Source organism: Silene latifolia, chromosome 6, assembly GCF_048544455.1.
Source record: "Silene latifolia isolate original U9 population chromosome 6, ASM4854445v1, whole genome shotgun sequence".
NCBI classification, from domain to species: Eukaryota; Viridiplantae; Streptophyta; class Magnoliopsida; order Caryophyllales; family Caryophyllaceae; genus Silene; species Silene latifolia.
Genome location: NC_133531.1, coordinates 97,286,475 through 97,303,120, shown reverse-complemented (window position 1 = coordinate 97,303,120; position 16,646 = coordinate 97,286,475). Strand labels below are relative to the sequence as shown.

The 16,646-nt window shown below is 35.9% G+C and overlaps 1 protein-coding gene across 1 annotated transcript; it reads right to left on the bottom strand.

Moving 5' to 3' along the window:
- Nucleotides 1-2,592: 2,592 nt before the first annotated feature.
- On the bottom strand, nt 2,593-3,873 carry LOC141588390 (gamma conglutin 1-like). The gene has a single exon (XM_074409834.1). The coding sequence runs from the start codon at nt 3,871-3,873 to the stop codon at nt 2,593-2,595; it is 1,281 nt and encodes a 426-aa protein (XP_074265935.1).
- Nucleotides 3,874-16,646: the final 12,773 nt, after the last annotated feature.

Sequence of the window (16,646 nt, the reverse complement as noted above, 5' to 3'; positions counted from 1 at the left end):
TAACAAACTCGTTTGCATTAAAGAAAATAAACTTGTATTTTTAACCTAATTAGTAAGATAAACATAAGTTGGATTATTCATATTGTCTCTAATTAACTAAAGACAATATGTAAAATTCAGTTATAAAATATCATTATTATCCATTCATTTATATATTTTACATTTTTAATTTATTTTACATTTCTTTTTTCATTAGAATACATTAGGTAATAAGGAATAGAATTAGATGTTCAAGTGTCCAACCTTTTGTTTCTTTGCCGGATAGAAATGGGACCAAGGTTCTTAGAACGCACCAAAACAACACTAAGGGCATTAGCAATAGACAAACCTTTAAGAGGTTTGTTCTCATGCCACATAAGTTAATATACAAACTCATTTACCTACAAGCCTCCTACCAACAACAAATAAACCTCTTTAAGGTTTATATCATGGCTCACGATACTTTTTCTCCTCTCACAGTCTCTCTCCACAAACCTGGTTACTAATTTGTAACCCCTCTCATCCATGAACCTCAACACTCATCATCAACAATAGAAAGTTTGTTGACAAACCTCTAAAATGATGGACATGTCATCCTACAAACCTATTGATGAACCTTTATTGTTAATGCCATAAAAACAATATATCAAGTACTAGAATACCAAAAGTCGCCAATGTTGAGTGAACTGAATAACCACCGTGATAAAGTCAAGCGCCCTCAAAATCCAGAGACAATCTAAACACCGTAAAAAAAAGCAGGGAACAAAAACAAAAAGGGGACCGACAGTGATTAACACAACAAGACAACAATCAGTAAAAAGAGAAAGACAATGATGACCGTAGCAAAATAAGAGTAGTTTGCAAACTTAATATTCCACTGTTTGAATGTAATTTTACGTTTTTCCATAATTTGTGTTGACTTTTGCTTCTAGGCTTTGAGAATAAGTTGTTTAAAGTGCTCTGATGAAACACAAGACAATACAATTTCCCATTTAATCTATATGCAATACCAGCCTTCGAAATTAGAGAATGGACATTCATATGTTCTTTAAAATGAGGGATTCATGAGTTTTGGTGTCATTATTCAATAAAGAGTTTGTGATTTCCAACAAGTTCCAACTATTCTAATATAATAAATTCCCAAACCTCCTTAGATATTATATATCTTATCCCCAGGACCTGTGGCAGGACCCTCTTTATTGTCTTGCTTAGGTATCCTATCAACATATCTCCAAGATAATAAACAAGAAGACAAACAAGCCGAATAACGCATTCATGAAAGATACCGCAAAATTAAAAGAACAAAAACAATAAAACCCGTGATTTTCACGGGTCACAAAACTAGTTAACCCTTAAAAAGGAAATGAGAAGAAAAAATGGGAGGAAGTAATAAACATAAGGGTATTTAGATCTAATATATGTGGTGAGGTCCTTATAATCACATAACAATAATTGAGGTCCTTAAAACCATATTTGATGATAATATGGGTCCTTGTTGTGGACTTTACTTCCGAAAATTTATTTTTAACTTTTAAATAATGATGTATTTACCCAAAAAAAAGTGTTTTTTAAGTCTAAAAATACGTTGAAGAGGTAGGCCAAAGCCAACCATACGCTAAAAAATCACAAATTGGCTATATTGCCATAGGGTTATACTTTTTTCACATATTTACTCTTTTAAATACATTTTTTACGAATTTACCCTTATCATTTTTTCATTGATTTTCTTTCTCCTCCTTCACCTCCTTTCCTTCACCTACCTCCGGCTAGCACTTAGTCCGACCTTTCTCCGGTCGAGCTGTTGTCCGGACGCCCATGCTCCGACCGAACTACCCTTAGCTGCCCTCTCCTTTCCCGGCCTTCTCAACCTGTCCGACCACCCCGCTATCGCTGTACCCGACCCTCCCTTACTCAGATCTTCCTTCCCCAACCCCACCCCCACCACCATTATTATTATTATTATTATTGTAATTAGTATTGAACCCGTCCAGATATTCGTTCCATAGTATTGCTGATTTGTTGCACTATAATATTATTAATACGCATTATGAAAATTGTCCAAAGCACAGAATGTGAGTATGTAGTTTGCTCTGTTTTCCACTTTGCTCTCTGCACTTTGCTATATTTATTATCTAACGCAGCTTCGATATGTTCTCCATTATTCTTGGAACAATTAGATTATGGTTTATTGTTCAAGTTTTTAGAACAGAGTGATTAGATAGATTTTAGGAAAAGTAATACGAATTAATTTGTTTAGATTTAGGAGAAGGGTATGATATGGAAAATTAATGGAAAAGTGTATATAAAAGAGTAAAATCCGTATGTGAAAAAAGTAATTCCGATTGCCATATTGCTATTCTATTCTAGAGTGGTATTGCAACTCGACTAATAGTAATGTGAACAATATATCACAGGATTCACAGAATCACAGGTTCAAAGTTCCCCGAAGTATTAGGAAAACGAATTTGTTTATTCCAAGGAAAATTATAAATTATAAATGCAAGAAATAGGCGTTGTTAGGACGGAAAATTGTGACCATCATTACAAATAGTTTCAAAAATAACATATGCAACCTATATTATCGGTTGCAAATCCCACGTGTTACCCGTAAAATCAAGCAGCAATGTTGAAATTGAAGTAGTGACAACCTGTACGGTATCCACCAAGTGGGTACCCAATACCCAATCTTGATTGACTCAAATCAAATTCCATTATAACATCCTTCATTTGGTGACTTCCTACATTCACTGCAGCTCTATACTCATTCCCACCATTCACAAACGCCAAACATAACACCCCCGGCTTGGCTTCCACCATTGAGTTCACCCCTAGTATTGACCACACTTTCCCCTTCCCCTCGAGCTCAAAATCGATGCTAGGCACCACCGGCCACAATGGTGATGGTGCAAAGCTTTTCGACTCGTAGCATAGCCCAAATGGTGCTATTGGCTTTACGGGACGAATATTGGGGAGCTGCTTTGCAAATGAAGTTAGTAAGGCCTTGTAGATTGACCCTTCTAGGATAGTGTAAGGGAGTAATGTGTTTATTGTTGTCCCACCTCCAGTACCAATGTTACTGACTGAGAGCAATGATTTGTTAATTGGGACGGGTTTTCGGTCGACGCTAATGGACTTGACATGGATATAGTACTGACGAAATGGGTCTATGATTATTGGTGTGTATACCAGGTTTTTGGATGCATCAACGCCTGAGAAAATGTAGGGTCCATTCGACCCGAAAAAGATCAGTCCATTACCTGATGAGGTGGATGGAATGCACAATGTGAAAATAGGCTTGAACCCTACTCTAGACGCGAGCTGGTTGTGTAAAGCAATTGACCCTTGGGCTAGTCCAGCTACACCTTGTACGCCCTTGGGTAGGCCTATATCGACTAAGGCCGATGGCGCACAAGTGAAGAGGAAGTTGGGGATTTGGACGGCTGGACCGGGTTTGGATCCGTCAGTGGACCGGAAAGAGATGATATCTTGAGACACCTCACCAATGGTGGTTTGGTGACTTGCTGGATTTTCCAAATAACGTCCACAAGTATTGTTATGGCAAAATGGTCTAGTGAATTTGCTACAAAAATTGAAACAATAGCTTGTGTTGGCGGTTTTACATTGGGGCGAACCACACTTGGGCTGACTAAATGTTGAGGATTGGTAATTGGTCTCGCAATTAGCCCATAAGTGTTCCGCAGTGAGGTCGACGATAAAGCCGTTTGAGACGAGTGGAGTACGCCCATAGATGTCTGCTACTAGGAGTTTAGTAGCAGCATCTTGGCGTATCGGTAAAATAAGTGGTTTTGGCGAGGCTGAAGCAGCTTCGGAAAAATAAGTGTTGGAAGAAAATGGAAATAAAGTGAGCAAGAGTAGAGTAACTAGAGACCTCATGTTGTACTATTGATAGATGTTTAAATGTGTGAGGAGAAAGGAGGAATTGAAAGAGGTTATATAGCCGAGGTTGTGGTGACAAATTATTAATTTAAAAAAAAACAAAAATTTTCATTTAGATATGCATATTTGTCTTAATGATTAACACCAATAAGGTAATCAATTGGTCTCCCTTGTGACGGGTTACCATTTGTGACGTATATTTTGTGAGATAAAATGGTAACAAAATGGGTTAGTGGAGAAAGGGGACCACATGAATAGTGTTGCAGAGAGAGAAAAAGTGGGTACATTGTGAGGTAAAATGGTATCCGTCTTCAGCTTGTGACGGATATGTCATGTCTTCAATGAGAATTTGTGTAAGGTAATACACATACAAAAAAAACTCAATGTATTGAAATTAGAAAAAGGTTTGTCTCACGTGTTATCATTTATTCTTCAAACGGACATATTCATTTTCATCATGAAAGCCATTGATTAAAAAAATGGTGGGAAAATGTGTATGTAGCATGAAGTTCACGTGCTTTCTTATAAGTTTTGACTTTGTTTATGCATGCGCGTTGGCACTCGATAATGGGTGATGGGTGGCTTCTTGGTATTCTCAATGATCACAGTTGCAGCACGTTATATTTGTTCACCATGTCGGCATTGGAATGCATGATTATATAGCAATAGGTCTTGGTATAGACGGGTGAGGCGAACAGACGGATAAAGACCTCTAATAAAATGGGTACGGGGGACAAGGTGGGGCACCCCCCATGTGCTTCCCACTTTATGGCAAATGGGTATTTTGTGAGGGAAAATGGTATCCGTCTATACGTATAGACGGATAGTGTCCGTCTATAATGAGAATTTGTGATTATATAGGCTCATCCAAGTTTATCCACAACATTTACCAAGTTTCCAACCCACTAATATTGCACTAAAATATCAGTAATCGCGTTAAATTTTGAGATGTACAAATTCTCATTATAGACGGGCACTATCCGTCTATATGTATAGACGGATACCATTTCCCCTTACAAAATACCCATTTGCCATAAAGTGGAAAGCACATGGGGGTGCCCCACCTTGTCCCCTCTACCCATTATATTAGAGGTCTTTACCCGTCTGTTCGTCCACCCGTCTATACCAAGACCTATTGTTTGAGATGTAGAAAGGATAATATAACTCGAAATTTAACGCGGAAGTTTGGGTCAATTTAGTCTGTAACTGACCCAATCCCAAAATAACTCGATCCGAAACCACTTAACTTGAATATAACCTGATAAAACATAACTTTAATTAGACAGAAAGGATTTAAGATGACCTTTTCTCTTTTATTCCTTGATCCGAAAATGATCCGACCCAAAATAACCTTACCCGATTAACTCGAAACAGACCCGACGAACCAACCCGAAATAGACCCAAAACCTGAAATGACCTGACCCGGCCCGAATTAACCCGAAATCAATGAGAGACCCGAACTGACCCGACTCAAACCCCACCCAATTGATCCGTTTGCTAGGTCTACTCTTAAGCATATTACCAAGTTATAACTTCAAATTCAAAATATAGTGGAATATTATAAGTTAAATAGTTAACATCTTTTCATATCTATATATAATAATTAAAATACAAACTAAACACATCTAATTGCCACATCAACATATCTAGTCTAATAAATCACATTATTACCATTTATTATTTAAAAAATAAAGAAAAAGAAAAAGTTAATTAAAGACGTAGTATTAAATACAAATTAGAGCATAATAAATATTAAAATTTGGTTTTTTATTTTTAAAGTATATTATACAACACTAAAATAAAAATAAAATTAAAAATTCTTGCTTTTATTGTCAAAATCAGTTATACGACAAATAGAATCATATTATATCACTCTATACTAGTTTTAAACCCGTGCACATTGCACGGGTTGTTTTTCAAACATTTGGTCATTTGTTATCATCAAACATTTAACAAAATTAGATAATATTGTTACTTTTGGGAATTCACATCCATAGATATGTAATATAAAATACATGTAAATATTAAATATAAAATTTAACATTCATATATCAATGTGAAATAATTATTAAAGGAACATTAACAAACATCTAAATCATAAATATTATGATTTAATAAAATTATATTAAAAAAACTTGATGTTTATATCTTCTACAATATAGGTGATGTACGTATTGAATACGATTAAATCAAGCGGTAATAGCAAAGTCGAGATATTTTATAAAACAATTTATCTTTTTCATTTTTAAAACGGTTAAAAAGGTGACATATACACAAATTTTGACCCGTTTTCTTACCATGTTCTGACCTGAACCATATTCGACAACTTTACCATACCTTTTCAAATTGTAGTTTAGAATATTGGTCATGTCAAATATAGATCAGGTCGGAACATTAACCCATATAGTCCATGAGCGTGTGTTCAATACAACAACTAACAAAGTGAACTCCTTAGATAAACTCAACTATTAAACAAATTTTTCTTATGAATTTATTTTTTATTTTTTTAGATTTTGAATTGTCGTGTCATAAACTTATTTTATAATTTAATTGATTTTTTATTAGTTTTAAAAGTATGATTTATATTAGATAAATGATAAATACAACCCTAAGGGCTGCTTTTAAGAAGCCAAAAGAGGAAATTAATCCTTAATATTGTTAATTGCATCGTCATTTTAACTAATCAACACCAATTTACGATTAAATCATCCTTGCGGTGTGTTTGGGAACTTAGAATTGGAATTTAATTTTGTAATTGAGACATAAGATCGAGACTTTTTGATAAGGTGGTACTCCTATTATCATACAAAGTATTATTTACGTCTCTTAAAAGTCATGATATCATAAGAGCTCTCTTGCCCCAACCGAGAAGTTGGGGGTTCGATTTTCAACCGCGACATAGTGCGCTCATTTGAAAAAAAAAAACATGATATCAACATTATTTTCGGTTTTAATGCTAACCATTGAAATTGGATGTATTATTTATGTCTTTTGTATAATTATGAAGTCTTTTTTTTATGGCAGTATAATATTAAATTTTAATATATTCCTTTTGAAATTAAAAGAAAAATTTGTAAATTAAAAAAAGTTCGGAAATAAGAAATTGACTTCGTTTTGCATGCGTCGAAGGCTGTTACCCCTCGGCTAAAATATTAAATATGCATAGGTGACATCATCATGATGTCAGCAATATATTGCAAGTTAGAATTGGAAATGGGAGACGTGCCTTTTTATGCGGGTCCCTGTTTATTTTTTTCTTTTTTAAAAAAAAATTGTATATGATGATGTGGGTTAATGAGAATGAGTTAAATGTTATTGTATTTATAAAGATAAGATTTTAGGTTGTAATGTTATCCCCTTTTTGGTTGTATACCTCCTTAATTTTAATAAATTGGATGCATAGGAGAACCTAAAAATTAATGTTTTAACATAATTTTTCATATAACGTCAATAGCGGAAGAAAATTAATACTGTATATCGCACTACTACAAATATCACAATACGTAACACTTAATAGAGAACGGTTAAATTAAATAGGCGTTTTCAAGAAACAAAGAAAATGGTCATCCTACCCAACTCTTCTCTATCTTTTATAATAGAGAACGTCTGTTTACATAGGCGTGTTTTATAAGAAAATAAAGATAACGCACATTCAATTTAACTGTTCTCTTGTCATTAATTAATTTATTAAATATTAAAATTATCTAGATCTTGATAATTTACACATTCAATATTTCAATTTCTACAGTTTTCCTAATTTCTAAACCTATCCCTATTTCCCTTTTCTCACCTCCGCTCTCTACAACTCTCTCTCTTATGAAGAACAACGAAGAACAACAATGGAGATGTTCTACTACCTCGTCTTCGGATCTCTACCGTGCATTGTTACAACTGTTAAATCCTCCAAATCGAACAAGTATGGCATCAACACGCATGCGCATGCCAATTCCTTCAGAAACAATTATCGATCTCCTTGTTTATTCTCCAACAATGGGTATAAACTTTCTTCTTTTCAATTATCGCGATTCGAATTTCTGTTTTTGTAGCTGAATTAGTTGAGAATTTGTTGATTTACATTTTAGTTGCATTTGTATTACTCGATTAACATTTTCGTTTCACGATGTGCGTAATTGGAGGTTAATTGATGGGATTAATGCTCATTGTATCTCTAGATATGAGATTATCAAGTACCCGTGCTGCCTCGCACTTTTCTTATAGTTTCATAGGATTGATTCTGATTTTATCTTCAATTCTAAACCCTAATTTTCTAAGCTTGAATTATTGTGGTCAAGTACTTATCGTGATTCGCGATTTTCACCATCTTGCATTCACTTTGTAATTGTAAGATACTCATTGGGGTTGCTCACTAGAATTATATCCTACGCTCACCACGACCTCGTTGATCGTAATTGTACCGTTTATGTATGAATATTTATGTCATATTTTTACAGGTGATTGCTGCATCGGGAGTTGTTAAGCATGAGGAATGAACTTGTGGAACAAATGAAGAAGGTTTTCACTAAGCTGTTTGGTATATGTTTTTCACTGCTAACTGTGATACTGATTCTTTCTCATGGTAATCACATCTCTTATTCAGCTATGATTTCCTTTAGTTAGATTATAATCTTCTAATTACTCTAATTTCCTTTAGAATCTCTACTGATAATTATTTCTCAATTATCTCTAAAATTGTTGATTATCCTTAAACTTGTGATTACTGGAACATTTTAGTTGTTGGGTATAATAGTGAGCTTATATACCGATCAAATAAACAAATAAATAATCAGTTTACATACTGTTAACCACGTTTAGGGTATAATTTTACCTGTATGTATGGTGCACGGTGCCTACACAACGTACTATGTACAACTGTATGTTTCATCAGCATTTCATTATCGAGTAATGGATACAGTAAGCATTGCATTCTGTGCATCTTCTGAATATGTCCTCTTGCGAAGGGTCGGATAAATTTGAAGGTCTAGTTTATTGTTCTGACATGACATCTCTAAAAAATTCATGTACTTACGAAAATTTCTTAAATTCCTTCAATTCGATCAATTTAGTTTATTCTTACCAGACATCTCTTAATTCAATCTGCTATCATTTTCTACTTGTAAATTTGCGTATGACAGATTAGAGAAGGGACTAAAGATGGCACAAGTATCAAACTCTAATGAGCCAGTAAGTTTTTGCTTTTTTTAATACCAAACAATGATTCTCTTATAAGATTGGGTGTATGGTGTTCAACATCCTATTAATACCTTAATAGTTATCTGAATACTTTGCCGTGGGTATAGGCTAGAGTTTCTAGTTGCATATTATACAAAATAGTTAATCTCTAATAACCTAAACAAAGTTTCGAAAGAAGTTCCACTTTGTAACGCAAGCAAGCTCTCTCGTCCTCATAAGCTCCCCCAATCATATCCCTTGTGCCACTAGGTTTTGTGAGAAGTGTTGTGGATTAAACCTCTACATCGAATTCTTTAGACTTGCTTTTTTTTTTGGTGAAATGTTAAAACATTTGTATTAATATCAAATTGAAATACAACACCATCCTTTTACGCTGCATAGGACATAAGCATCCTACATACACGCTACGACTCAATTCATTACATCAGATTTGTATCCCCAACCTAATACATCATTGACTATCTACCTTGTGCTTCAGACTCCATAGTTTTCTAGCTACCCGTGCTCTAATATGTTGCTACACTTGCTTCTCCACCAGTTCAGGTTGCAGAACTGACATTTCAACCCTGATTTTGTTCCTGACCATCCACAGCTGATATATTAATGCTAGTACAGTTGCTGATATTGTCTATTTCTGCATGAGAGACTTCCCTCTTTGTTCCCTGCACCACTGAATAGTGTCCAGACATGGAATGTCCATACCCAACCAATCACTCACCATCTTTAAACATCTTTTACTGTAGGAGCATTAAAAAAACAGGTGCTCATTAGTTTAAATTGTAGCACATCATAGATCACACTCCCAACCTTAGTAATCCCAACCTGTCTTTCGTCTGTAATCTTTTCTTTTGTATGAACATGGTAATAAATTGCAACTTTCTTTTTAAAATTCAGGTGGCGCCGTCGAGGCACGACGAGCTACGGTGGATGGCAAACTGGCTGCGAGCGACAGCTGTCGACTCTCAGGTGGCTTGAGAGGACAAGTACGAACCTTCCTTATCTTATTAGAAATTTGAATTTCGTAGCTTAAAACCTTGCATTTGCATCAACTAGCCACGTAATTAAGATATAAATTCCTTGAGATAAAATATGTGATGCTCAGCATAAATATTCATACAGCTCTAAATGGTAGACAATAGTCTAAGGAATATCTCATCAGGCTGTAAAAGCAGCATGAATGATAAAATTATCAATATTCCAGTTCAACTGGAAGGAATCCATAAATGCTGTAAATATCTAAGGTGTAATTCTAGGGGAAGTATAAAATGACCATTCAAGATACATGTGTTTGAAATCTATATCTCATTACTTAACATATTCATATATGTTTCAAATTAATTTAGTCATAAAATTAAATGTAGATCTTATGCATGCAAACAATAAAAGAATAAGAAAGAAATCATCATCTTACATTGAAGATTTCGGTTTATTTGGGCACAAGTGAGTTCTCCTACTCACTTGTTCTTGAGCTTCCTAAAATGGATTAACAAGGATTCAAGTATAGAATCCCTCCCAAAGAATAATACCCAAGGTGACTTCTTAATAAAATTAATATTATTAATACTAGAACAACATTAATTTAAATAAAATTGACCTAAAAATCTTTATTTTGTTCTCTTTATTTCGGTTTAAGAGAAGGGAGAAAGAGGAAGAATTTATCTCTCTAAAACTCTTATTTTAGATGTGTGTTAGAATGAATAATACACTAGCATTCAAGTAGTGTATATTAGACAAATTATAGAGAAAAACCTGATACCCGTCGTGAGGTGTCAAAAATAAGATTTATAATTTCCAACTACAACTATAGCAAGCGGCAGTCGGGTCGAACCACAGAGAGGCAGATGTAAATTCTAGTTGATTTAAATTTAGTCTAAAGTAACAAATGTGGGGGTTGATTTGAATTGGTCTAAAGCTAAGAGTAAAAACAGTAAACTAAAAAGATGGCTTAAACAGATAAAGAAAGGGTACTAGGACGATCGGTTCATTAAAGCTTCGGCGGCAGCATACTAAACAGGTCTAAATCAAACACAAGTGAGGCGGGAAACAAGAGGTCCTCTCGGTCCACTCTTAACAGATAGCATCTTTCGATCTCGCTATAGGTCCCTAATATCACTAATACTGACTCTCGTCCTGAAAAGTGACTAACGGTCTAAACTATACCTATCTTTCGATCTCAACACAGTTTAGTCGATTTAATTGGTGATCAAATAACTTACCCTATCTTTCGATCTAATGGGTTTGTCATAAATTAAGTATCTAACTAGTCGCATGCATTCGATTTGTTAAATACAACATTAAAATCAATTAAAACGAAGGGTAACCTCACGAGGTCAGTCGATCGACCGAGAATGTCAGTCGATCGATTGACACGCGAATCAGGCCGTGTTCAATACTTTGCCGCCTACGCTAAAATTCGCCTACATCCTAGCACAAATAATCTAGCTACTCATGCTAAGGGTAAAAGCAATAACATTAACGATAGGAGTTACTGAATTCATGCTTGAAACGATAAAATAAGCAATTAACATAAACGATAAAATTGGTTGCGGGAATCTAACTATCAATTCTATACTAATGAAAATAAAGAAGAACTAAAATTAGGAAAAGTAGAATACCGAGGTTGCAGAGGAAAGATTAGGAATAAGAACTGAAAATCCAATGCTCAACAATAATCCAAACCCTAAATTATGAAAGCTAATGTAAAAACTTTTGAATTTCTGAATAAAACTCGATTATTAACTGAATGAAATTAGGTTACGTTATAAAGAGAGTATACGTAACATCATTCCTAAACCTAGTAACTAGTGGGCTTGATAAATCTCGATCTTTTAATTCTCGTCTGGAATAGCGTCTTGGTCGATCGACTGATAGGACTGGTCGATCGACTGGTCTTCAGCAAACAGTAGCTTCTGGAACCCGATGGTTGGTCGATCGACTGATGGAGGTGGTCGATCGACTGATTAAGCTGCTACTAGACTTCATATTTCTCGTGGACTTGTCTTTTGGGCCTTGAATTGCGCACTAAGCTCGTTCCTCAGGTGAATGCTTCACGTCATATGCAATGCGAGATACTCGGGGGGCGGATTTGGCTCGATTTCCGCTGGATTCTTCACATTTCTGCAATAATGTACAAAATACGGAAGTAGACGGAAATAGGGCGAAATGCAGCATAAACTACATGAATGAGCTCTGAAATGCGTGTAAAAAGGGATGTACAACATCATATAAAAGACACGCATCAAACTTCCCCAAACCAAACCCTTGCTTGTCCCCAAGCAAGAACTAGACTCGATCTAATGACCTAATGGAACGAGTTCAATCTCAGAGCGAAATGCAACATGAAAAGCCTAAACCATTTTAATGCACAACCAACAAACAATTAGCAAATGAATCATGCAAACGAGATTCATTAAAAACTGCTGAACCGTCAACTGTAGAGACTTATCAAATTGGACTCTCACGGGTCGCTCAAATCACACAAATAAGCACAGGTGAAAAATGTATAAGATAGAAAGAAGTAATTTTGTAGTGACTCTCACCTAACTACGACCTATAAGAACATGCCTGCAATCTAATATGAAAATGATCTCTACAACCGTACATACGCATTCCAACCAACAAAATGACCTTGACACATGCCGAGGTATATATGTGGATATGTGAGGTATGGGTAAGAAGAGGCAAAACATTTATGGAAAAGTGGAGGTACAGGTGATCAAGCTAGTACCAAAACGGAACCAAATGGCAACATCCAACTTCTTGCTCAAAAACAACAGAAACGGTGCTATAGCCAGCACAAATCTCACAATTCCCAGAGATGCAAGTAATCAACTAACTCCCCATGAAGTAAGAATAAAACATGGGAGCAAAAATCGCCAAAAGATAAAGATTGAATTATGCGAATTGATTTCCTTCTCGGACCCCAGTCGATCGACCTATAAAGGCGATCGATCATCAAAAACAGATCTGAGAACTCTTTTTTTCTTTTTCGAATTATTTTTTCATTTTTTTTCTTTCTTTTTCTTTTTCCTCCTTCATTTCATCTTCCCAATATTATCTCAAATATGAGCATATGCCACCAAAAACGAGTAACAACCCCAAGAACACAGACTACTAGCTTGACAAAGGATAGGCTAAATGTAGGATGTAGTAAATGGGACAAAAAAGGGATATTTTTGGCAGTGTGGAGTTTATGGGTAAATTGAAAAAAAGGAAACCTCTACCACATGTGTCAACTAACCACAGACCGAATGCGTACAGGTATTAAGCAGATTAAGTTCATATTTATGCATATTGATATAACATGTCTCATAAGGAGTACTACTCACATTCCTAAATAAACCGGTCAGAGATGTCACCAGTTATAGGCTCTAATTCTCAGAATATATGATGTAGTTTGCCAATTTTCTAAGTCAAGTCTCAAGTCCAGCAAATAATTTAGCGAAAACTCGTAGATATGCAATTACGATTCCCCTAATAACATGATGACAAGCAAGGCTCAGGCAAAACAGGTGCAAAATGCAATATCATCCTTGAAATACTACCGTTCCGACTCGACCTATATGCTAAAGTAAACGTGCAATTTTTTGAAATTTTTGAAATTTTTTCAATTTTTTGAATTTTTGTATATATAAGAGAAATGAAATAAAACAATGCAAGACAAAATTAAACGTGAATGCAAGCAAATGATATGCGACGCAAAACCCTTCCCCAAACCAAATCGCACAATGTCCCCATTGTGCAAAATCATGTAATGAAGAAAAGAGAAATGGGAATTTGCGTATATTGAAATAAATAAACATGACGTGAAGTGGAAATTGGGAACTTACAAGACTTTAAGCGCATCAAAGGAAACCTCCCCAAACCAGCGTGAGCTAGGAGGTTTCAGTAGCCAGCAGTGCTACTAATAGGTACCTGAAAGACAAATAAAACCACGCATAAAACCGAGAAAACAATTTTGAAGCGGTAAAATTGTGCACAAATGAGACTATAGAAGAAATAAAGAAATGGACGGAAAATTAAGTGGAGTAGAAAACTCCCTTAAGTCCGTAAATCGGCCAAACACAGCAGGGGAGCGGTCGTGAATAGGTACAGCAGTGTCTTCGGTCGATCGACCAAAAGGGGTAGTCGATCGACCAGATGAACAGGAACAGAAGCTCCTGGAAAGCACAACTTAGTCGATCGACCAATGAAGCCAGTCGATCGACTGAAAGTACTGCTGTACTCCTTACTTCTTCGTATTTGCTCAATAACTTGAGCAAATAAGGTCTAAAAACCTGCAAATGCATAATAATATGCGCCCGAAATTGCGCAAAACCCAGAATAAAGTCTAAAGTACTTAAAAATCCTAAGCAAGCGAAATAAAATGCGAAGTTTTCGCGCACACAAAAGCAATAAAAATTGTCTTTAACAAAAGCAAATAAAATGAAGTTTATAACGAGCTCGATCAACTAATAGTTGATCAAGAAGGACCACGGTATGGCCCACTTCCAAACCCGGCTACTAGAGGTAGCCTCAATGGTGCTTATTTGAGTTTGCACCTTCTTAGCTTCCACGTCCGTATGGCTCAACGGATCAACACTCTCATCATCTCCCCAGTCAAGGATCTCTTCGGGCTTGTCAGAATCCAAATCAGACTTTCTGGCTTTAACCGGCTCGTCATCAACAACTTCATCAATTCCATAGCTCAGACAACCAAGACCTCCTCTTTGAATGATCGGTTTCTTCGCAGCTAGAGTGACTTGCAGCTCTTCCTTCCCCAAACCGGCTCTGCAACATCTAAAACAATGATTCTTCCTCCCTTTTGCTCCCAATCGGGGCGGAGGGGTTAGCACGAGAGTAGTAATAGAGACGGGTAGGTCGGGAAGCACAAAGTCCGATTTCTTTTCAGAAACCGTGTTACAAGTCACCGGCCACATGGGGTCCTTTTTCTTAGCCGGTTGGGCAAAAACAATAGAGTGCTTGCCTACCTTGAAAGTCAAGGTTCCTAGACCGACATCTATGACTGCACCAGCAGTGTGCAGAAATGGCCTACCCAAAATAATGGGTATATGAGCATCCTCAGGCATGTCAAGTACAACAAAGTCGACGGGGAAGAAGAACTTCCCTATTTGGACAGGGATGTCCTCTAAGACTCTATTGTTTGGACCGCAGATCGGTCGACCACCATCCGAATCATGTCTGTCACCGCGAACCTAGTCAATTTAAGCTTCCTAGCTAGACTCAAAGGCATGACGCTTATGTTGGGGCTGGTGTCCTTAACAGTTAGTGCAAGGACTTATAAATCTCTAAAAGGATCAAAGGGCATACTTTTGGTATTATTATCAGTTGATCCACGTTTATCAATAACGGTTGGCTTGCTAGATAAGTTTGACGTTATTGTCATACAGATGGCGGTGATCAACTGGTCCCTAAAAGTCACACCTATAGGATACGTTTGAGAGACGTGACAGTATGAAAATACAGTCATGTTGATGCCAATTTTGACTAAGCAGTTAGTCCGAGTTATTTGACTAGTAATTAGTCAAAAATGTGATGTTGAGATATTATATTTAATACGGATTAAATAAAATGGGCTAAGGCGAATTAAACAGTTAATTCGTAAATTAAATATAAACGATTATATTTAATTAATGTATATTGAATAAATTATACAATATCGTCTTTGTCGGACATGTATTAATACTTCAACTAACCCGTGTTATTAGTTGATATTTTAATAGCCGATAACCGATGACGATTTATAATAAAAACCGCGTCATATACATTTTAGCGAGACGAGTCGGATCACAAGTTAAATGAGGAGAAAGTGGAAAGCCCACTCCCTCCTCTAGTGACCCGCGGACCGAGGCTAACAAAAGGAGAGGTTCCCTCTCCTTTGTAACCTAGTCATTTCATTTTGCAAAGGAACTAGGGTTTTGGAGATCATTTCTCTCTGAAACCTAGATCTCACATCTCGAAAAACTCACATCAAGTTCTCTCAATATTGCAAGGCAATTAGAGAACACATTTCTAGCACAAGGGCATAGTCTCAGACGGTCTTGGGTGCAACGATTAGGAGGAAATCTCTGTTGATTTCTGTTCTTTACGCCGCACATCAAAGGACCCGAGGTTGATTCTTAAACTTTATCGTTTTCTATTGTATTTCGTTTATGACCATAAATCGCATGTTAAATTTACGTTATAATCCTTAAATTTAAAGGGTCTTATACGGATATTACCCCACAAGTGGTATCAGAGCGAGGCCACGTAAATTTTCATTGTGATTTTTCATAAAACGATTTTGAAACGATTGTTTTTGTCTCGAAAACCGTGCCTTGTATACACGGCTGTTGTTTTTTTTTGAAACCGTGACATGTTTTACACGGTTGATTCATCTTGTTTTCGTTTTGTTATTTTGCATATTGTTATTTTATACGGAAATTATAGCAATATGTTAAATTTTGACAATTATTGAATTGATTTTATGCGTTTTTGATCAAATTGAAATTGGTTTTGTTTCGTCAAAAACTGTTTTCGCGAGGGTTTTTAAGTTTCAGCATGTTTTTGCACTCGATCGAGCATATTTCTACTCGATCGAG

Coding starts and splice junctions, on each gene's coding strand:
- LOC141588390 (XM_074409834.1), bottom strand. CDS start 3,873: ATGAGGTCTCTAGTTACTCTACTCTTGCTCACTTTATTTCCATTTTCT.